At 60.7% G+C, this 22,855-nt stretch overlaps 1 protein-coding gene across 1 annotated transcript in view; it reads right to left on the reverse strand.

Moving 5' to 3' along the window:
* Positions 1-384: 384 nt before the first annotated feature.
* Capn8 (calpain 8) overlaps positions 385-22,855 on the reverse strand; it is a 34,224-nt gene continuing 11,753 nt past the window's right edge. Inside the window, exons 3-21 of the mRNA XM_004626952.2 lie at positions 20,022-20,140; positions 19,528-19,661; positions 18,764-18,932; positions 18,443-18,526; positions 16,425-16,510; positions 14,964-15,038; positions 14,701-14,861; positions 12,635-12,810; positions 10,500-10,511; positions 8,513-8,724; positions 7,659-7,695; positions 6,919-6,987; positions 6,060-6,117; positions 4,592-4,656; positions 3,800-3,868; positions 3,388-3,466; positions 2,555-2,671; positions 1,758-1,816; positions 385-468 (exon numbers count right to left, since the gene is read on the reverse strand). Coding sequence (XP_004627009.1) covers positions 445-468; positions 1,758-1,816; positions 2,555-2,671; positions 3,388-3,466; positions 3,800-3,868; positions 4,592-4,656; positions 6,060-6,117; positions 6,919-6,987; positions 7,659-7,695; positions 8,513-8,724; positions 10,500-10,511; positions 12,635-12,810; positions 14,701-14,861; positions 14,964-15,038; positions 16,425-16,510; positions 18,443-18,526; positions 18,764-18,932; positions 19,528-19,661; positions 20,022-20,140 — 1,805 coding nt within the window. The 3' untranslated portion in view covers positions 385-444. The remainder of the gene's footprint in view (positions 469-1,757; positions 1,817-2,554; positions 2,672-3,387; positions 3,467-3,799; positions 3,869-4,591; positions 4,657-6,059; positions 6,118-6,918; positions 6,988-7,658; positions 7,696-8,512; positions 8,725-10,499; positions 10,512-12,634; positions 12,811-14,700; positions 14,862-14,963; positions 15,039-16,424; positions 16,511-18,442; positions 18,527-18,763; positions 18,933-19,527; positions 19,662-20,021; positions 20,141-22,855) is intronic.

Genomic DNA, 22,855 nt, shown 5'->3' on the forward strand with positions numbered 1-22,855 from the left:
AGGAGGGAGGGGGAGGGAGGGAGGGAAGGAGGGATGGGGGAGGTCCTGACCTGCTAGCGCCCAACTGCCCCTGCCTCCCCTGGCCACAGGCGGCCCTGAGGAGAGCAGGCCTCTTCTTGGGATGTTGATCCCGTTTTCTGTCTTGGGGAATTTATGTCCACATTTCCAGAGAGCGGCTTGCTCCCCAGTGAGTGGCCTGGGGTGTGCTCCATGTTGTGTGTCCCTAGAGAAAGGCGAAGCAGATCTGGCCACAACTTTAATCAACTGCCCTCCCCGCAGGGCTGTCACCAGCCTGACAGGTGGTGGGCTGGGCGGTGAGGAGCAGTGACCGGCAGAGCGATGCGGGTGCCAGCAAAGGCCTTCAGAGGCCGAGTGTGTAGTACCCCATGGGAGGGAAAAGCTGGGGCAGGAAAGTCTCCAAGGTCCAGAGTTGCCGGACGCTGCTCAGACCAGCACACAGCACAGCCACTGCAAGAGAGGAGCTGGCGTAAGCCCACACTCCAGGGACCCGGGCCACCCCGCTGCCCTCCTGCCTCGTCAGTGCAACGGCTTGGGTCTCTGTCCTCCGGGAAGGGCTTGCTGGAGCATGGGAAGCCAGGAGTCCTTAACCAACAGGCTGCCTCCTGAGCCAGGGCACCAAGGAAATGTGGCTTAGAGAAAGTCCCGGACCCCAGCACCCAGCACCCCAGCACCCCAGCAATAGGGCTGTGTCGCGGACAGCCTCATCCCACGCACAATTATCAACCACAGACTGGATGCATCCAGAAAGACGCCGTCTCTGTGTGGAACACAGCACACTTTCTGTTGCTGTAACTCCCTGATCCGCACGGGTAACCACTGTCACAGCACAAAGCTCAGGTTAAGTGTGACAAGAGCAGTCGAGTGACCCAGTCTGCAGGCGCACCTGCGGGTTCCGCCCCACTCGAGCTGTGGGTGTGGCTGTCTGCCGAAGCCCTGGCCCGTGCCGCACACTGAGGGCTGCCTGTGCCCTGCTGCCTGCCCGCAGACCCTGGGCTGTGTGCACGGCCCTGCGCGTGCATCTGGACAGCTTTCATGGTCTCCGATCCCTGCCATGCACAGAGCTCCAGGTGCGTGCACGCTCCGGTGTCCTGACCTCCCTGGAGCTTCCCGCTGCAGTTCTGCGGTGCACCAGTGTCTGCAGGCCTGCTCGACCAGGCCTCATCCAGATTAGCGGGCACATCTCCCTTCTGGGGCAGTGGAACAGGGCCATCACGAACAGCGCCGCCTCTCCTCTGCCCAGCAGCAGGCCAGGGCCAGTGCCAACTGCCTGGGACCCAGGGACGTCTCCCTGCGGCTGGTGACAGCCCCACTGTGCAGGTCACAGTCCAGGGCAAGCGCAGCAGCGTGCCCGCACCCGGCCTGTGCAGCTGCACACAGGGAGGACGCATCTACCTCACCCTCCTCCCCACCAGCAGGACTGTCCTTTCCCCAGTTCCTCCCACACCTCTGCTGAGACATCTGGTCCCAGGCGTGACAAATCGCACCCGCCAGCACCCTCCAGACTAACAAGTGTGTGCATCCTGGACATGGCCTGAAATGCAGCTATGGCTTCATCTTCAAGATAATAAGAAGAGTAATTAGACACTAAAAATGTTCAAAAGATGGCATGGTGGCAGTGTCCCTTCCTGACGCCTGTCACAGAATATGTGTGGCATTCACGTGGGAGTTCCCTCCACTTGGCACCCATACCCAAGGCCTTCAAAGCACCCTTACTCATCCAACCTGCAGCCACTGACCTCAGCCAGGGAGAGCTGAATGATACCAGTCTGATTCTGGTCCAAGAGCTTGAATAGTTCTGAAAGGCAGAGGAGAGCCGACTCAGGCCAGGCCATCCTGATGTGTGGAGCCCTCAGACCCGGACCCGTCTCCCCACATCCCTGGCCCCTCTGTTCTCCCATAGCCCCAGGGACTCAAAAGACTGGGTGAGGGGCTATGGTGTAGCCCAAGTGAAGCCCTAGGTTAGATCCCCATCTTGGGGAGAAAGAGCTGCTTCTGGATCCAGTGCTGGGGGCACGTGGGGCAGCTGACGCCCCTCTTCCCAGCTGCCCACAGAAATCTGCCCTGTGGCATTAGCTTCCCCAAAGCTTCGGTCAGCGTCTTGCCTTTTCAAGCAAGGGCGTGGGGAAGATACAGGTCTCTAGGTGCCTGGTCCTTTCCCCTTACCTCACCCGCCCCGGGGAGAAGGAGGCTTTCTAGTGATGTGCTGCTCTGAGACAGCAGGCCCCGTAGCCCACGCCCTCAGGATGGCCCCCCAAGGGCCCATGGCCTCCCCAGGCAGGCGCAGCCTGGCAGGAGTCTTTGTGGGGTGTACACGGGAGTGGACATCAGCAGCTGTCTGCGATGGTCTCTAGCCCCTCCCTCCCTGGGTCCTCAGGGTCTCCCCTGAGCCCAGGCCCAGCTACAAGCCCAGTGCAGGGAAGGGCTGGGTGTCCCTCGGGTCCTGCCCCTGCCTGCCTGCTCTTGAGGGGACAGGAGGGGACAGGAGGGGACAGGATGAGCCTAGAGAGGGACAGCTGGAGGAGAAGGCGCTCACTGAAGAGGGTCTCTAGGCGGACCACACAGGCCACGAAGCCGTCGAAGTCAAGGTGGAGCGTGCCGCCTGAACACCGAGAGGCAATCGTCTGCTGCACCTGGCTGTTGAGGGTGAACCCTAGGGATGAAAAGCGGGGTCACGGGGGCCTGGGGTCTGCATGCTGTCCAGGCCACTAACTCCTGCACCCCACCAGCCTTCTCCAGGTTCAGCCCAGCCTCAAAAGCAGAGGCCATGGGCTGCCTGTCCACCTGTCTGCCTGCCTGTCTGTCTGTCTGTCAGCCCTGTGCTCATCCCGGCTGTCATCTCCTCTTATCAGGTACTTTTCTCATTGCTGGGACAAAATCCAACCCCCAAAGTTAAAGGGGGACAGGTTTCTGTAGCTCACAGTGTGTAGAGGCCTTGGGCCATCACTGCTGGGCCCGAGGCAGGGTGGCACGTGGCCCAGGGCATCACAGTGGAGAACCAGTTCATGGCAAGCAGAAGACAGCAGGAGCATGCGAGCCGGGAGATGAGCCCTTCCGGTCTCCTACATCACCCCCGCACTCCCGGGGCGAGCCATGCCCAGCCAGCCAGTGGCCCTCAGGCCGAGCCAGGCACTGGGACTCAGTGCATGCTCTAGAGCCAGCCACCTCTGGAGAGACCCCACCTATGACCATGCCAAGCTTTGGGGGGACACTGAGACGCAGTCGTACGCCTGCCTATGGCAGGCTCTGTGGCGAGGAAGGGCCCTGGGCCAGGCATGTGGCCACCTGGAGGCCAACACTCCCACAGTGTCCCAATCTGGCCCTCTGGGGACAGCTGCTTCATGCGGATGGGCCCACGGCCAGCCTCACCTGCCTTCCTGAGGGCCGTCCTCATCTCATGGGCCTCCATGGTCCCCAGCTGGTTGTGAGCCACTTCCTGGTAGATCTCCTACAGCAGAGAGAGCAGCCGCTAGGACACAAGGCTCGACCCCGCCACCAGTGCCCTCCACACCCTGGCAAAGTTAGAAGAGACCACAGTGGCTGCTCCTGGAGGCTCTGGGCCAGAGGAGGAGCCTGGTCAGGGCCACGGCCCCTCTGCCCTTCACCCACTTCAGTGGCCCTCCTTGCTCTTTCTTCCTGAACCAGGATCCAGGTGGGTGGGGTGGTCCATGATCCAGGTGTGGTCAGACCAGGTCCAGAGTGGCCCGGGCGCAAATACCACAGGGCTAGGACTAAGGACCCAGGTCAGGGCCAGGGGAGACCGGGGAGAGAGGAGCCATACCAGATACTTCCAGATCTTCAGCCAGAGCGTCCTGAGCTCCGCGGGCCTCAGGGTGCCCGTGCCGGTGCTCTGGGCTTGTTAAGGCCAACACGACAAGCCCACACCCACTCGCTACGGCCTCTTTCTCTTGGAAGCTTGCGTGAGCCTCAAGGCTCTCGGAGTCCTCTGTGTAGCCACAGGCCCGAAGGGGAAAAGGCAAGCGCAAATTAAAAAACCAGATGCACAGGACACACACCATGCCTACCTCAGGGCCGGCCTGAAGTCCCCGCCAAGCCCAGGACCACCTAATGCAGAACACCCTCAGCAGTGACCCTGGGTGAGCCAGGGAACACTGCTGTACAATCTGTAAATTTCCTTCCGGACTTAAGATTCTGTGATTAGGCCCTCGAATGACAGTCGGCTGGACTGTCAGAATGTTTGCAGGAACACAGGAGGGATGGGATGGGTTCTCAGCCTCTGGTCTGCTCGTAGCCGCTGCATGCCCGAAAGGTGGGGACACACGTGAGATCCCCCACCCCCTGCTAGGCTCATGCTCGCGTCCCCACCTAGCCAGGGCTGGCCTGGGGCCCCAGGGTGGTGCTGGGAGGCATGGGGGGCCCGATGGGGTCCGTGGGCCCCTTCCACGCTCTCTCCTTCCTCGAGTGCCTGCAGGTGGTACTCTGCCCCGCCTCATTCTGCTCCTTTGACTTTGGGATCGGGATTTTCTCAGGGAGGAGAACGTAACATGGCCACTCTGGCCTCCTGTCAACCTGCCCTTGACTCCTGCTGGAGGCCGGGATGCTCAAAGGATACGTCCAGTAGGCTGACCATCTCCCGGCAAGTGTGGATGCTGAATCCATCGAACTTCATGTCGGTTCCTAAAGCAGTTAAACAGACAGCAGGTGGGAATCCGCTAGCCGCCGGGAACCGGCAAAGAAACAACCTCCAGAGCCAGACACGCTGCGTGCAGGGTGCGGGGCTGCGCATGCAGGGCGACAGGTGGGCAGCAGGCAGACACAGAGGCGCCCAGACACGATGCCCCCCTCCAGCCTCTCAACCCCGGGACTGAGCCCAGGCCTGGCCATCACTGCTTCTGAGCTCTAGCATGCTCCTCCAGGAAGCAGGATGGTGGCAAGCGTGCCAGTGAGTACCCGCTCCAGGTGCTGGGCAGGGCATGCACTAAGCGAAGGCAGGGCCAGCCCCGGACCAGGCTGTGGTCCATGCCGTGGGGGCTCAGTGCCCTCCTAACTCTGCCCAGCCTCTCAGCAAATTAGCCCTGCTTGGTCCCTATCACCCATTTATGCACAAGGACATGAGGCCCAGAGGGCACAAGCTTCACCCAAGGCCACACGACCAGCAGGGCAAGGCTGGGACACCAGCCCAGGCCAGCAGGCCCCAGGACCTGGGCTTTTGTCACTGCATGCCCACCCAGTGGCAGGGAGCCTGGCTAAGTCTCTGGCGCCTGACCCTTGCCTCCTCCTTCCTGCCTTCTACCTCATGCCTGGGAGCCCCTTGGGCCTTCTGGCAGCAGGAGCCAGGGGGACACAGAGGACAGAAAGTCACCAGGGGCTCACTTCAAACCTCAGCACTGTTTCCAGCACTCTACCAGGTGCCACTGCAGTGGGGGGAGGGCGCTGTCACCCAGCCAGTAGGAAGAGTGAGTCTGCTTTCCCTACCACCACTAGGGAAGCCACCCACTCCAGCTGCTCCACAGGGCAGGATGGAGGGCCAACCAAATAGCTCAGCATATTAAAGTGCCTGCAAGCAGGTGCAGGGGCCAGGGTTTATCCCCGGGCCTGCTGTGCTGGCCTCGCCCCTGGGGCTCAATACGACAGCAATTGAGACTAGGCGTGGTGGCGCACACCTGTAATCCCAGCTCATAGGAGACTGTAAACAGGTGGATCACTACAAGTCCCATCTAGTAGTGAGACCCCGAACACCCTTTCCCTAAAAAAAAAAAAAAAAAAAAAAAAAAAAAAAAGGCAGGAAGGGCAGCAGGAAGGCTGCAGAAGATAGGTGGTGTGGTGAGTGAGGGCAGGCCCAACCTCCTCCTTCTTCCCTGCACTGCAAGCAAGCGCAGACCTCTCCTGGCCTCCTGCGCTGCCCCTGAGCAGGTGTGGCTAACTCCCCAGCCCAGGATTGGCATACCACTGCCCCACATCCCAGGCGCGCTCCAGGTCAGATGCCAAGCCCCCCACGGCTCCCCGCCCCCTTCTGCCTGCCTCTCCCCAGGCCCAAGCTTGTCTCCCCCAGGGGCCCACAGATTTTCCAAGGAGCTTACGTGTGGAAAACGCCCCATTTAGAACCTTCTTGAGCTCGTTGGCACCAATCTCAGAATACTAGGGAGAGAAACCCAGGCACATATCATGCGGGGCCCTGATACAGCTCCTCCGTGCCTCACTGCAGCCAAGGGGTGCAGCCAGGGTCATGTTGCCCTGGGGAGCTTTCCCTCTGTTCCATGGGAGCTGCTGTCACTCAGGGACCCACTTCAGGCCGGAAGTGGGGACTGGGGCCAGCACCCCGGCACTGGGATGACACTGAGCCCCGAGGAAGCTTGTGCCTGGGCCCCCAGAGGGTAGGTCAGTCTCAGGTGGATGAGGAGTGAAGGGAAGATGGGAGCCCTGGGGGGAGACATTCTCTTCCAAGAGCCTTCATTAACCTCCAGAGAGGATTATGAGGCTTGCTACGACCTTTCACATCCTGGTGGGCTGGTACCAAAATGAGCCCTAGCCAGCACGACAGGAGAGCTTCTGTCCCTCGCAGGTGCTCTGATCCCCACCCCTCCCCACCGGCTGAGCGGGAGGGGGTGCAGAGGGCAACAGGGCCCAGGAGGCTCTATCCCTGAGCCCCGCTGGGTCCGCTGAGCTGCCCTCCAGGCTGGGCAAGTTCCTCCTCCAAGAAACCTTGACTGAGCCCCTGCACTGGCCCTCTGGGCTGGGGCTGACCCACCCTCTAGTTTCCATGGGAAAGGATTCCAGCAGGACCAAGATGAAATTTTCTCTTTTCTACAGTCAATAGGTGCAGCCAGGTAGGGACCATGACAGCTGTCCCCAGCAGCACAGGAGGAAGGGGCAGCCCGAATACACTGCCTTGGCTCTCCCTGGCCTGAGAGAAGGGCTGTGGGGCCTATGCCCTCTCACCTTTCCCGTGAGCTCCTCACATAGGCTCAGGAGCTCTGGGTCCCCGTGGCCACCTTCCGAAAGCTGTGGCTGTGGGTGGGGCAGTTATGTGGTTAGGATGGGCCAGGCAGCAAGGCAAGTCCACGCCACCCACCGGACTGGGACAACTGGATTCACTTGAGTAAACAGCTGGAGAGAGGAATTAGCCTGCACCCCGGGCCACCTGTGTCCCCTGCCACAGACCCCACTCAGCCCTCGGCAGCAGTGCACTGAGCCCGTGTTCAGGAAGAGCAGGGAGCCAGTGAGGGCCGACAGCAGGGAGGAACCCATGCCCCACCCCTGTGCCTCTCCATCCAGAATTCGGGCCAAGCTCTCCTCCTTCCATGCAGCCTCCCCAGTTGGGTCTCCTACACTTAACACCATGCCCCAGGTCTCCCAGGTTTCCTACGCTCCTAGCCCAGGACTCCAGGAGAGGTGTTGCAGGAGTAGGGGGCTGTTCCCCAGGACTTCTCTCTGCCGGACAGCAGCACCCCTTGCAAGGCAGGACCGGGACCAGGTGAGCTGTGCCTTGTCTCTGGGCTGGGCTGCCTTACAGAGCGTGGCCTGGGGAAGCGCCTAGGGCTCAAAAGCCCACTGCCCAGCACGGCAGTGTAACCCTAAAAAGCTCTCTCCCTTCTTGGATATGTTAAGGTCTGCAACAGCAACAGAGACCCAGTAGTTGCAGGGCCAGGGGCAGAGCTCTGTGGGAAACAAATGTGTACCTCATGTGGGACTCCAGCCACAACATCCCCAACTTCCCTGAAACAGAGGAGGAGATGAACCCAACCTGAGACGGCACGCAGCGGGAAACCCACAGGTGCTGTGCAGGAGCAGGAGCTTAACCAGAGCCTTGCCTTTCGCTGATCCCCCCTTCAGAAACCAGCAGCCCAGGGCGCAGGGGATCCCTGGCCATTCTGGGGAGCATTTGGTGCTGGGGTCCAACCCAGGACCTTCACACTGAGCTGTGCCCCAGTCCTTTTTTGTTTTTATCTTGAGACAGGGTCTCCTAAGTTGTTAAGCTGCCAGGACTGGGCTTGAACCTGCGACCCTCCCTCTGCACACAGTACGGGGGAGGCTGTTGTCTGGAACTGCGTGTGCTGCATGGTGTGCATGGTGGGTACTGCAGCATGCGTGTTGTGTGTGTGTGTGGTGGGTGCCGTGTGATGTGAGTAGTGTTGGGGTGTGTGTAATGGGTATGCTGTGGTGTATACAGTGTGTGCTGTGTGGTGTGTGTATTTGTGTGCAGAATAGGCAGTGTTCAGTGTGTGGAGTGTGTGTGGTGTGTGCACGCTGTGCTGCGTGGTGCATGTGTGGTGTGTGCATGGTGTGTGATGTGTACTACAGCGACATCTCCAGCACCCTCAGGACCCAAGCCCCTGATAGACGCCTGGCCACCGTCCAGCCTCAGTCTTGCTGGGGCGCCCCACGTGTCCCACAGAGCAAAGCAGCCTGATGGGACGCCAGGAAGGACGGGCCTGTGTCCCAGATGCATCTACCCCGGAGAGGGCAGAGCTGATCCCCGGACAGGACAGCCCTGTGCCTGTGCCCACCCCACCACCAGGGGAGAGCGACGCACAGGGCCCGGGCCTTCTTCTCAGAGAACACACGGAGACAGAAGTCGCCATCCTTGAAGGGCTCAAAGGTGGATGGCACCAGCAGGTACTCGCCGGGTGGCAGCTGCACACGGCCCCACACCTCCCACAGGTTGACATAGGCGCCTGAGCGTGCTGCCGGCTGGTGGCCGTGGAAGAAGTCTCGGCCCAAGTGTGTGTCTGTGTGGCTCGCCAGCTGCAAAGACATGGAGGGGTCAGCTCCTCCTTCAGCCCGGGAAACGAGGCCCAGAGCTCCGTTCACCTCCAGGCCCAGATGTGGCTGAGAACCAGGGGCCACGAGCCCTGTCCACTCTCCCCACGTGTCCATTGCTACAGCACTCGGGCACTGATCTTAGCCAACCTTAGCTGGGCACCCGGGCCAGGTCTTGGCCCTCTGATCACCTGGATGTCAGAGGCTGAGCCTGGGACCCCATGGGTGCAGCTTCTGTGGAGTAATCCCTCCTGATTCCCATAGGTATGGCTCTGACCCCCAGAGCACACTTAGGCCACAGAAGTCCGCTTTGGGCCTGGACTTCTGCAAATGCCACCGGGGGACCACTATCCTTCTGCCTCCCAGAAGCTGCAGGTGGCTGGGAGGGCACCAGCTCAGAAGGAGTAGGGTAGGGAGGCTGCCACAGCTAGGTCTCGATGGGGAGGGTGCTACCCACACCCACCCATGCTGTGGGGAGGCCGCCACTCTGCAACCTGGCTAATTAGAGCAGCAGCGGGCATGTGATACCAGGTCTCCGTGACCGTCCTGACCTGGACAGTGGGCAGAAGAGGCCCCACTGCAAGCCCCGTGTGACTGCAATCCAAATGCCACCCAGACACTGCCTGGGGCCCAGCCTGCAGGGCAGGAGCAGAATGGGGCTACCACCCCTGCCTGGCCCACAGGAACTCAGGTGCCCAGAAATCCCCTGCCCCCGGTAGGGGGACTCAGCACAACCAGCGAGGCCAGTGTCACGGGCATGTTGTCCCCGCCATTGCTGACGACACCTAGGAGAGGCCTCAGCAGGAGGAAGCAGTGGGGGATGCCCCAGAGGGTCTGAGTGGAGCAACTCGGAGAGGCAGAGCCAGCCCTCTCTGGGAGCCCTGCACAGGTGTGCACATGTCCCTGGCCCACACCTCGGATGGGAAGACTTGGTGACTCTCAGAAGGCATGGAGGAAGCAAGTACAGAGCCAGAAGCTGGCGAGCATGGCCAGAGACCTGCGTCCAACAGAGCAGGGCTCAGAGCCGGGCCCAAGAGTGCTGGCACTGCCGAGGCGCAGGGCACATGGGCCAGGCACTCTGTGCAGCCCTCCTGAGCTGGGAACGAGCTAGGAGCAGCGCCCCAGCCTCATTGCTCCCTCAGCAGTGAGCACACCTGACCATCGACTGGGGGAGATTGAGGCAGGCAGATCCACCGCTGCCTGGCAGTGGGCCTGAAAAGCACAGTGCTCGCCAAGGCTGCTCGGAAAAGGCGTCTCCAGGTCGTTGCTAAACCCCAAGTTCTGACTCCCTGGATCCTCCTGTATCCGAGCAGGGATGCAGCCCGGGAGGTACTACGTGTTCTGAAGACCACCCTGGTTGCAGCCAAGCAGGCAGAGTGTGGCTGGCCAGCACAGCCTGGGCCTTTGCCCTCCACCAGGGCAGTGGCTGCTGCGGTCCAGGATGGCCTCAAACACCCCAGGCCTGGATAGGATGGGGCACTTCGAGTCTCTAGGAATTAGGAAGACACAGTGGATGCTGCTCTGCCCACCCAGGGTCCAGATGCTCGTTTCCAGGGCCCCCATGGTAGGAGTCAGGGTGCCCTGCAAACCTCTGTCTAGACTGCACCCCTGAGTTTGAGGGCTGGTATCACCACTGTCCCCTCCCCACAGGGTGGTCGAGGCTTTCGGCGCTGCCAGGATAGGAAGCTGGTGGTGGGGTTGCCCATCCTGGGCCTTCTTACCACGGGGTCCCCGCTGCCATGCAGCACTCACGCACATACCTCCTTGGGGACCTGCAGGGCAGAAGACAAGAGCAGGTCCCCTGAGCCAGAGCCCGCATGCCACACACGCAGGCTGCCTGTGCCCAGGTGGGGGTCTGTACCCCAGCAGGAGTCCTGCCAGAGCTCAGCAGCTGGAGGCTTCCGAGTCCTGGAGACCAGCCCCAGTGTCATGGCATCAGACAGAGAACCCCCGGGACCACTGTCAGACACCTGCTATCTTTGGGTTTAAGCCGGTATCTCCCACACAGAGCCCCAGCCATCTGGAGAAGCCAAGGCCGGGAAGCTGCTCTCTGCTCCGGCTGACAGCCTTTCCCGCAGCAGAGGGACCTTCCCAGGACCTGGGCGCACCCTCGTCAGTAGCTCAGCTGCTGCGGGCCGAGCTCTGCATCTGCCCTGCACAGAGGGGCCGGGCAGGAGCAAGCGGGCCTAGCACAGGCAGAGAGCAGGCCCAGCTGCTGCCTGACAGGCCACAGGGGGGCGGCCAGCTGCGAGGGCTGCTGTCTGCACAGGAGGACGAAGGGGAGCACAGGGCTCCACAGGAGGGCGCCCTGCCTCAGGGTGCCCTGCCGCTGTCAGAGAGGGTTTCCACCTGCGTGACACTGGGTCTCAGACCGCTGAGGTCAGGGAGGAGACAAGGGGGTGAGAGTATAGCCCCTATGTTCCTGACACCCCAGATAGTCACTCCCTACACCCCAGATACTCTCCGTTGCTTCAGATGCTCCCTAGGTTCACTCCCAAATCTAATCTTTTTATTTATTTTTTCTTCTGTTTTGAACAGGGTCTTGCTGTGTACCCCCGGCCAGCCTTGAGCTCGAAGTGATCCTCCTGCCTCAGCCTCCTGAGTGCTGGGATTACAGGCCTGCCCCACGGGCTTCCACCTGACTTTAGACCTTCTGTTCACAGACAGCATACCCTAAACCCTAGGTCCCTGGCCACAAGAAGGACTGCAGATCCCAGACACTAAGTGTTTCACCAGCAGCTGTAGGTTGATGTGTAGGAAATGACATGCATCCCATGCTGCTCACGAGAGCGCAGGCACACCCCACGAAGCTGCCGTGAAAGTGTGCCCTGCCAACCAGCCATGCCCAAGCGCGACACTGCCTGCTGCCGCTGTGCTCTCTCCAGAGCCGCCGCCCTACGAGTAGCTGACCATCCACCCTTCCCCACTCTAAGCCCAGCTCAGCTTCCAAAGTCTTGATCCCTCTGCTCCCCATGAGGCTGAGGCCCCCAGGGCAGCTCATGGGCCTGGCAGAGGGACGGGCCCTGCCCCTGCTGAGCCTGCCCCGACTCCCAGTAGCTGTGAGCCCCAGAAGGCCGTATCCGCTTGCCCCACTTCCATCCTGCCTGCCACCCGGCAGAGGCTCCAGCACACCCTGGGGCTCCTGGGCTTCGTCCCTGAGCAGCCATCGGAGCTTGTGCTGCTCACACCCCAGGAGGGGCTGTGAGAGCCACGGGGCTGGGCTGGAGCGGATTCGTCCCCAGCCCTGTGGCCAGGGGCAGCTCTCACACCCACCCTACCTTATATGCCTACAGCTCTGGAACAAGATTGGATGGGCAGGTTGTGGCGACTGGCTACAACTCCTTCTATAGACCTTAATTTATGCTGAGATATTGGTTGGGCCTGTGGCCATTCCTGGTTCTCTGATTAGAATTATATTGTTCCCAAGAAATTCATTTTTAACAAAATTATAAAAAGAAAAGCCACTGGGAACCCCTCTAGAACTCATTATAGGGATCTTTCTCTGTATAAACAAGTGGATTCCAGTTTCTTGTCAACACCTAAAAAGTCTTTTATTTTTTCTTTTGAGATCAAGCCAGCCCAGGGTTTTTGCACTGAGCTGCAGCCCCAGTCCTTTCTTACTGTTTTGAGTCAGGGTCTGACCAAGTCAGAAAGTTGCCCAGGCTGGGGTCAAACTTATTATCTTCCTGCTTATTCCAGTGCTGAGCCAGGTGGACACGAGAAGCCCAAGCGGCATAGCTGGGTGCCTCAGCACACACAGCTGCTGAGGCTGAAATGGGTCTCTAACTGGGACCCAGTCTGGGGAGGGCTCTACCCTGAGAGCGCAGGAGAGCAGGCGCATTGGCTGAGCAGCGCTGAGCTGGAAAGGGCCCGCAGGGCGTGCAGACACCTGTACCTGGTAGACAGCAAAGCCAATGCTCAGCAGGCCCTGGCCAAGCCGCCGGCGCCGGCGCCGGTCCTTCTGCATCAGCCCCACCAACGCGGTGCAGCAGGGCTCTGCCATGCCTTCCTCCTGGTCCTCGTCTGCCTCATCCAGGTGGATTTTGAACTGCGGATTGGTCCAGTACGTGGCTGGAGTCGCCCAGGCAATGGTGGACCCCGTGGAGGTGAGGAGAGGAGCAAGGATGGAATAAGGAATAAAATCAAGTAGAAGCTTGATCACCCAGGGAAAGCAAGCTCTAGCCCGTGTGCCTACTCCACCTCTGCCCAGACCACTGAGCTGGGGAGCGTTTGCACCCCCTTGGTCCCCAGGACTGTACTGCTGCACCGAGAAGCCCTGGGAAGTCCAGCTGCAGGGGTTCTGCCCACAGGTGAGCAGCCGCTACACAGGTCCTCCCTCCCGAGGCCCCACCCTCGGGTCAAGGCTTGAATGAGTCCTCTGTCCACTGCCACCAGGGCCTGGGGGACAGTGCTGGCCCCACGGGGACCCCCACCCTCAAGACCAGTCACCTCGTGGACTGAGGAGCCACGCCTGGCAAGCCTTCTTGCCACACCTGCCTTTGCTTCAGAGATCGGGATAGAGGGGGCCACAAGCACAGAGGGGTCTGCAGGACACCTAAGGTCACAGAGCAACCCTGTGGCCGAGCCCAGCCACAGAACAGAATGAGGCCAGGGGACCCACCTGGCGCCAGCACTTCAGGAACACGGTGTCTGGGACAGGAGGGGCTGGGGTGCTGGGGTTTGTTTTGTTTCAAGCGGGTGGGGGTTTGTGTTATTTTCTCAAAATGAAGTAACACTGGCATTTGCAGGTGACAGGAGCCCCACTTTTTTTTTTTTTTTTTTAGCAGTGGAGTCGGTTATTCAATTCCACCTTCCCAGAGCCTCCGCTTCTAGATGGTTTATTTAGACACAAATGTAAGATTTTAGCACAGACACCAGGGAGACAGAAGCTGGGGTCTTCCAGGCCGGCACTGCTACGCGGGCCAGAACCACTCCCTCTGGTGCTGAGGGTGGCCTGGGCTCACGCACAAGCGCTTTCTGCAGGTGCCTAAGAGCCCGCCGATGGCGAGCAGAGTTTAATTTCTGCCAAATGCAACCCAACTACAATCCCTACGTGTTTTGTTGACGCCTTGACAGTCCCAGGGGACCAGCGGGCCATAAGAACAACGAACTCGGCGTGCCGAACACTGCGGTCTACCAAGGCCCCCACACGCTCCGCCACACCCAGGGCTCAAGGCCCGGAGGAGGGAGGGTGGGCAGCATCTCCGGTCTTAGCAGCCGGCACGGAAGCTGGGGCAGCAGGGGCAGCCCGGGCCCTCGGGGCTATCAAGCTAAGCAAGGAAGGATCCCCTTCCTGCGCCTGGACTCTGGTGTCTGCAGCAGGAAATGGGAGCCCCGGCTGGGTGGGGGTGGAGGGGCCTTGTCCAGCCCCTGGACTGTGCCCACATGAGCTCAGAGAGGACCCCACTTGTGTAGGGCCCTGAGGTGGAAGAAAGCCCCAGCCACACTCCTGCTCTGACAGAGTCAATCAACCAAATCAGCACAGTAGGCAGGCAGAGAAGCCGCAGGAGGAGAGCGTGTGTGGAGGGGTTCTGCTTTCCATGTGTCTCCAAGTTGTGGGCTGTTTCTGGGGTGCCCTCCTCAGGAGCTGCCTCGAGGAGCCACCTAGGAAGAGCCTGTCCAAGCACATATTAGTGGCCTTTCAGCACAGGAAGGCCGCCCACCCAAGTGAGATGGTGACCCACACACGTCCCGGCAGCCCCGCTGTCCCTGCCCCTCCACTTCTGACCGAGCACAGCTCTTCGGGGGAGGGCCCCTTTGGGATCCTTAGGGCACCACCCGCTAGATGGGGAGGAGAAGCCAGGGGACAGCAGGCCTGAGAGCAGGGCTCCGGGCGGGTGGCTAGGAAGAAGCAGGTCCCTCAGGGCCGGCAGGGTAGAAGCAGGTGATTGGAACCCACATCAGGCCCCAGGCAGCGTCACCCCAGGTCGCGGCCCAGGACAGCGGCCCCCACCACCTCACCAGGGTAGTTCTGGCAGCCGCCGGCGGTGGCGCCCCTTGCCCAGCGGCCTTGGAGCAGCAGCAGGCTCCACTGGTGAGCTTCCTCGCTGCTTAGGGAGTCCGGGGACAGGTTACAGATCTCCAGGCGGGAGAACTGCTCCAGGAAATCAGAGAAGGACATCCTGACAGGAGACAGGCGGCTGAGGCACAGGCCAGGGCCATCCAGCGTGCCACCCTCCCGGGAGGCCAGAGACCCTAGCCACCACCAGGCCCTCAGTCCTCACCAGAACTCGCCGTCCTCTGCCTTCCGGCCCAGCTCCTCCCGCCGCCGGGGGTCAATGCGGCTCCACTCCGGCGCACTGGGGAGGAGCACGTGGTGGGGACCAGGGCTTCACTGCAGCTGATGCCCCATCCCCGTGCCAGAGCAGGGGCCACTGAGGGCAGACAAGGACCTGGGCACCCACCGCCCCCAGCCTTGTCCTTCTGGGCCATGTTGACCGGTGCCTGTGCTGCAGGCCTCTGAGAGCGTGGGGCTTGGGGACAGGTCCACCCCCAGCCCACAGGAGTGCTGTGGGCCTGGCTTGGGCAACTTCCCAGACGGGATGTCACCCATGTGGCCTGCTGCTGCCAGCCACCACCTTATACTGTCCACTCCCAGAACTGGGATTTCCCAAAACACACGTGCTGTGTCTAAGCAACCAAGCAGAGCAGAGCTTGGTCTCTAAGCGACAGACCCTGCCCAGAATGCAGCCAGCACCCATGAGCCCCTACTCTGCGTGGGGGGGGGCGCAGCCCAAGCCCCAAGCCCACTGCCCACAGGGAGCCAAACAGTGCTGGAGACTTTAAATGTTCTGAGCTGGGATTGAACCCAGCGCCTTTACACTGAGCTACACCCCCAGCCCTTCTTAGTTTGGAGACAGTGTCTCACTAAGTTGCCAAACTACCCAGGCTAGTCTAGAATTTGAAATCCTCCTGCCTCAGCCTCTCTCTGCACTGGATTTCAAGTGCACACCACCAAACCTGGCTCTTAGGGCTTCTTTAACTCATGGTACTCAGATCTAATTTCAGAATGCACTTGTGACAAATAAGGATCAGAAGACATGTCATAGAACTCCACTCCCAGCCTAATATCCTACTTGGCTTTTTCAAATTTAAAGAGATTAAAACAGTAAAGGTCTAGCTTGACATTGGGCTGAGCTTTGGGGTTCCCCCAGGGTCACAGGTTCCACTAGTGGCTTGGAGCTGGTGAGGATGACACTGCGCAGCCCCAGCGCATGTGCTGGAGGGGAGCCAGGTTTTCTCTGCACTGCAAAGACAAGTGCAGGGAACTGCTGTCGGGGCATCTGCCCTCAGAACTGGCCCTGCCCGCAGTGACTGAGGCGGCTCATCTCTGACCAGGGGGCCCAATTCCATGTCCTCAGCAGTTCAGTCTCCTCCTCAGTCCAGGTCCAGCTTGGGGGAGGAACCAGGTCAGTGGCATGGGGAACTGGTGGATGTGACCTGTGGAGCCCCTTGGGGTGGCAGTGGGAAGCAGGCGAGCCCCGCGCACCTTGCAGAACCGACGGGACTGCCTGGCTCGCACAGCCCAGGGCAGAGGCCCAGGACCAAAGTCCTCAGCACTGAGGTCTCTGTTTCATGTCCCAGCCCACACATGTGCCACCCTCTCCGGGCAGAATCACAGCACAGCTGAGCCCACAGTGGCCGAGTCCCCTTCCTGTGTCTGGCATCAGCGTGGGGGCACCCACCTGTCGCTCCAGGCCCCCGTCCACTCCACCTCGCCCCATGGGTTCCGCAGTCGGATCAGCTGCTCCAGGTGGCCAAGGACCTCGACCTGTGGGTCACACACAGAGGCCTCACTGAGCTGGGCAGGGCCCTTCCAAGGCCCTGAGCAGCCCGCTTCAGTTTCCTTCTGTAATTTCTCTGAATACTGAGGAGTGAGTTGGGTGCAGAAACAGCAAGACCCCACTCCTCAGACACCACCGTGTGTAATCCTTGACTGAGGGTGGCTCTGCTCTGGGTTTTGTTCTGCTGTGCTTGTTTTTTGTGCTACTGGGGGTGGCATACAGTGGCCATCAAGCCATGGCACTGCCACTTTCTTTTTGATTTTGAGGCACAGCCTCTCTACGCTGCCCAGGCTGGGGTTGAACTTGCAGCCCCCTCCAAGCCTCCCTGGTGCTGGGGTTGCAGGCAGGCAGCACAGTGCCGCTGGGTGGGCTCTGACAGCACAAGGACGGCCACCAGGCCCTGCAAATCACAGTGGTGGCACCGCAGCTAGTGTGCTGCATGTGGCTGGACACCAGGCACGGGCCAAGCATGCCACATGAAGTGGCCTCATTCCCACCTCCCCAGAGCCCCGGACCCACTCATCTCCATGTCACAGCCCAGAAACCCAAGACTTCAGAGCTCAGACCCAAGAGACGGTCCAGTCAGTGCGTGGGGGGACGGATGGGTGCTCACGCGTGAGCCCACAGCCCAGCCACTCAGCATGGACTGCCCCCACACCCCTCAGGAATGTGCGCTGGACTCCAACCCTCCCTGAGGCCCCACCTGGAGGTGGAGTTTCGAGGGGCCATAGGGTCAAGGGAGCTCAGCGCCCTCACACCGGCCTGGCTGGGTCTGGGGGAGCAGTTACCAGGGGAGCCCAGCCCGCTGGCCCAGCTCTCTGGGCGTGCAGCTCACCTGCTGGCTGGCCCAACCCTGGGTCCAGGAACTAAATCAGTCCTCGCTTCCCAAACTACCCGATCTTGGGTTCTTAGTCCCAGAGAAAGGGGGCAGGACACTGGGTCACCCTGCTGTTCAGGGCACATGCTCCTCCACACACACGCATGCACACACACGTGTGCACATACACATGCACATATACACACATGCACACGTGCACACAATGAACTCTGATGTGTTGTCTGTACTGCCTTAATCCCCCATCCTTGCCTAGCCCAGTGTGCACACACAGACATATACACACACGCATGCACATTCCCATGCACGCACACACACGATGGACTCTGACCTGTTGTCTGCACTGTCTTAATGGCCCATCCTTCCCTAGCCCAGTGTGCACACACATTCGCCGCACATTTATGGCGCTGACCTGACAGGGCAACGCACTTGTGAGACAGAGGAACGCACAGTGAGCCTCCATCCAATCTTAATAAATCAAAGAACTGAGCCACATTGGCCACAGGAAACCCATGCAAGGTGATTTCTCAATTGTAGCCCTGTCTTTCGCCTACCTCTCCCCAGTTACATGGTCTGTGTCTTTTCTCTGAAAGCCCCTTAAATCCTTTCAAAGAGTAGACAGATATTAGACGCTCATGCACTCCGTGGGCTTAGAGGGCACGGACCCCGCCCCCCTTCGCATCAGGCCCCACCCCAAGCTGGAGTGGGGAACACTGCCTTTCTTCTCCTGGGGATCCCGTGGCTTCACCCCTTACCTACCACCCTCCAGGGATATGGACAGGCCATCGTTGGCCATCTCCACAGCTTTCCTGGCCATATCCCCAGTGGACACTTTCATGAAGTCAAAGCCCCAGACTAACACACAGAAGCCAAGTCACTTGGCTCCAGGGAGCAGCGTGGGGACCTGGCAGTGGGCAGGAGCCGCATGCACCCCTGCCATGCAGGCAGGGAGACAGCGACTGGCGCAGGGAAGCTTGAGGCCACCCCTTGACCTCTCAGAGTGCCTCCTCTGTCCTGCTCCCCCGGGGTGCCTGGGTATGTGAGGCCAGCCTCCTCGGCCCCTCCGCTTCTCAGCTGCTTTTACCTCTTCAGCTCCAGTGACAGAGTATGCATGGCTCTTGACCAGCCTCTGGCGGGTGATGGCTTCGGCTTCAGCCACGCTGGAGACCTGGGTTGAAGGCAATCAGCCAGGGTCCCCAACCCCCACCTCTTTGGGGTCAGCCCTGCCACACCTCACAGGACACAGCTGGGGCCCAGGCAAGCTGCCCTATGCAGCCACACACACCATCTCCACCTAACCCTCCTGGCCAGCAGGGAGGAGCCGCGTGGACACAGACCAAGAACCTCCCAGCCTGTCCCCCTCGACTCTTCCCACCATCTGGGGACACAGGGCGGCATTGCTCACTTCGATGGAGCAGCCCAGCAGAGACCCCTTGCGCAGGGCCTTCCGGATGAGGCGGTACAGATTGGCTGGTGGCTTCCGCAGGTCATAAAACTCCGAAATGCCACCAGTGAAGTCCTCAAACCCCTCCACTGTGGAGCCGCCAGCCAGAGCCTCATAGGAACCATTGAGCCTGATGGGAAAAGAAAGTGGCAGCTCCTGCAGCCACCAGCAGCCCTGCAAGGGGTCCCAGGCAGGGAGGGGACATGGGAGCACACAGGCTCTGCTGCCGGGGGGCCTGTGCTGATTTGATCGTGAGGGGCTGCTTCATATGGCCACTCCACACTTCTCCAGGATCGGACCCCGGACAGCCCCTGTCCAGTCACATACAGTGAGGACAGTACTTCCAGAGCTGACCCAACCACCTGGACTCCAAGCCAGCAGGCCCAGCAGGGGCATGAGGGGGACCTTGCTACAGCCTGAGAGCTGTCTGCTGAGCCCAAGAGAAGTCCTTGGCCCTGGGGAATGATGAGGAGACCATGGTGCTAGGAGTCCGAGGTTGTTCACTGCCTTCTCCCCCACAGTTCTGTTAGAAACTCACACTATGCTGAGAACTTGGCTGGGAGCAGTGCAGCCCCCACCACACGGGCACAGAGTTGGGGTTCTGGGCCCCTGCCGATGCCCACTGCCCTCTGTCACTGGGGGTGGCCTTTCTCTTCCCAATGGATGAGAAAAGCACCAGTGACACTGCTGTGGCCAGCACAGGAGTGTGGGGCGCGGGCACTCACTTGGCGTAGGCCTTCTCCAGCAGCGCACTCCAGAACTCTGTGCCCTCGGCCGAGTGCAGGAACAGCAGTCGCCCGTCCCTGGTGGGCAGCCTGTCGTCCACCACCACCTCCACCCACTCGCCGTACTGCCAGAACTGCGGGCAGGGAGGACACAGGCTGTCACCGAGGAGGCCAAGCCTTGGGGCTCTCTGGTGGGAACTGTTGCAGCAGCCTGACTCGGGGCACAGGGTCTGGGCCTCGCTTATCACAATGGCGGAGGCCTGGGAAGCTCCTGGACCTGTCCCTGAACTGTGGGCAGCGAACTTGCCCAGCGTCACCCAGAAGCACAGACCCTGGCCCAGGACAGTGGCCAGTGGTAGGTAGTGAGGGGTGGAGGTTACCAGGCAGCTGTGGGCAAGCGCGTATACCAGGGTCCTGGGAGGATTGCTCCACCAGGCTGAAGAAGACCTCAGGTGTGGAAAGTGGGGACAAAGGCCATGTGTGAGGCCCCATACCTGGAAATGGAAGATGCCTGCGTAGTTCTCCTGGAAGCTCTGGTCCGCCGGCACCACGCGGGACAGCAGCCTCTCATTCAGGGTCAGGGAGGCAATGGCCGCCAGGAGCCAGCAGTCCCCTGTGCAGTTGGGAAGAGCAGTCAGGACAGGCCACGGGCACCCCAAGCTCTCCAATGGGACCGTCCCCATGGCCGGGAGTCCATGTCTGTCTCTGCCTGTCCTTGCTGCAGTAGTAAAACTCCAGAGACTCAGCCACTTGTAGGGAACAGAAATCAATCTCTCACGGCTCTGGAGGCCAAGGATGGAGCCGGAGGCCCACCCCAGCGGCGTGGGGTGTGGTGGCTGTGCAGGCCCTATGTGGCGCCATGGCCGCATCCTCACCATCAGAACAGTGGAGGCCAGAGTGTACGCCCTGCTCTCCGGGCCCTCTTATAAGGGCTCATGCCACTCACGAGGAGGGCACCCTTCTTCCTCTCCGGAGGCCCTGCCTCCTGTGTCACCCTGCTCTTGGGCTCCAACAGGACTTTGCAGGGGACCCACACGTCACCTCACAGCCACGTCTAGCCTCCCTCCACCTCAGGCAGCATATTCTGCCCTTAGGGCTACGGGGCTGCTCACCCCAAGGGGAAGCTCTCTGCCACCGCACCCTGCCATCCCATACCTCCTGGCATCCACCGGCGACGTCACGCATGGAGCCTGACGTTGCTCACGTCAGGTATACTACATACTCAGTGTACGGCAGCCAGGGCAAAGAGTGCTCAGTAGCTCTAAGCAAGCAGAGCCCAAGAAGCTGGCTGGTCACACACAGGAACAGGTGGCCCAGCCACCACAGCTACTGTGACAGATAAGACTCGGCCACAAAGCCACATATAAGGGGCAGCCCAGGGCAGCTAATCAGACACAGCCCGTGCCACCTCCACTTGGGGATGAAAGAGCACAGCTGGCATGGTGGCCCCCGGAGAGGGGTCATCTGGGGTGAGCTGCCCATCCTCCGGAGAAGCCCCCAGTCCTCTCCACAGCCCACCCCTTCACACTGGCTCCCTGGCCAATAAATGTCCCCAAGACTCAGTAGGAACAGCCACCTCCAAACTACGGACACAGGAAGGGAATTCTGAGCCCAGGTGGGTATGACACCAGAGGGAAAGTGAGCCCAGTGTTAAGAACAGAAAGAAAAAAAAAAAGGTAGGGACTCCCTAGGCACCTGCAAGGGACCATCAGGTGAGATGAAGCCAGAGACTTCCTCCGACTCCCTTTGAGGGACACGGTGGCCAGGGTGTGCAGGGAGCCCTCCAGCAGTGTGGGTTTGTGAACACCAGCCAGATGCATGGCTGGATGGGAGCCAGGGCCTGGGCAGCCTTGGAAAGGGTAGACTTCATCAGCACCAGAGGGGTAGGTAGTAGAGGACCCACGTGACACAGCCCAGCAACTCCAGGGACACCGCACTGGCCCTGATGAGGGAGACTTTGTGTGCAGACCAGATGCCCACAAAGAAGCAGGAGCCCTGCTACCCTGACCTTGGCCACAAGGGACGCAGCAGACAAGGAGGGCAGAGGGAGTAACTCAGCAGGTGGCATCTCCTGGCTCTGTGGGGATTGCTGGGAGGAGAGGTCCTGCCCAAGATGGGCTATGTCGGAAGGGCAAGGGGAACTGCACTCCAGAGCACCTGCCCTGACCCAGAGCGAGGGAGCGCGCACTGACAGCCACGGGGCCCTCTCCCCACCGAGCAGAGCGGAGGACATCCCGCTGACCCATCCTCTGAGCGCCTGCGGAGGCCAACCTGCAACGAGTCCTGTCTCTCCAAGCTCAGCCTCCCGTGCACTGCCACAGCTGGGGTGGCCTTGGCTGGAGCCCGCAGCACCCATCTGCCCCCTTCAGGTGCCACCCAGTACCCTGCCAGATCTTCCTTTTCTGACCCACCCAGCACACGTGTGCCATGTGTGCTGCATTAACACACATGCACACGCACACACATGTGCGCATGCACACCCCCCAGGACGAAGGAGCCAGAAACCCCACACTCAGCCTGAGGTCGAACAGACTTCCTGACGCAGGAGCTGTGCCCCAAGCTAGCTCTGGTGCTGCCCTCGCGACAGCAGGGCAGTGATGTCCTCTGGGGCCTGGCTCAGCCTGGCCTCCTGCAGTCTCCTGGTCTTGTCCCCCACATTAGTGGCCCAACCCCAGGGAGAGAGACAAGGGAGACATTTCCTAGCCAGGGAATGGACACCAGCTCGCTGCGTCCCCTCAGCAGGGCGTCCTGGGCCTCCCTGCCCGGCCCCGGGGATGCCAGGCTCCAGCTCTGCATTCCTCTGGAGTCTCCAGGGCACTGGTTGGCTCTAAGGTCGTCATCACCTGCTCCTGAGAGCCACATGTGTCCCTGGTAGCCATGCTGTGCTGGCTGGCCGGCAATGTGGGGACAAGGAATGAGTGACCCAGATGAGTCCCTGCCCGATGCTCTCGATGTCTGGTCCTCTCATAGCCATTTTGTCACCCCGCCACCCCAACCCTCCTGGGGAAGCATGGCCCGGCTGGAGTGCACCCCGTGTCACCATCCCTCACCCTCACTGAGCGACAGCACCACCTGCAGACAGGACCCTCAGGAACTGGATGAGAGACATGGCCCGGGCTTGAGACCTTCTATCCTTGGGGGGTAGAGATGACACAGGTGTGGATACAGGCGCCACGCTCAGATCCTGGAGCCTGCGCACCTGCGCAGCCAGCTGGGCCTGGGACCCTCAGATTTTCCTCTATGCCATGGACTAGAAATGCTCTGCAGGAGGTGTGCGTACACCGACCACATCGCGCTGCAGGGCTCTGCCCAGTGACGGACAGCGGGG

The sequence above is a fragment of the Octodon degus genome, unplaced genomic scaffold (genome assembly GCF_000260255.1).
Source record: "Octodon degus isolate 3935 unplaced genomic scaffold, OctDeg1.0 scaffold00017, whole genome shotgun sequence".
Taxonomy (NCBI): Eukaryota; Metazoa; Chordata; class Mammalia; order Rodentia; family Octodontidae; genus Octodon; species Octodon degus.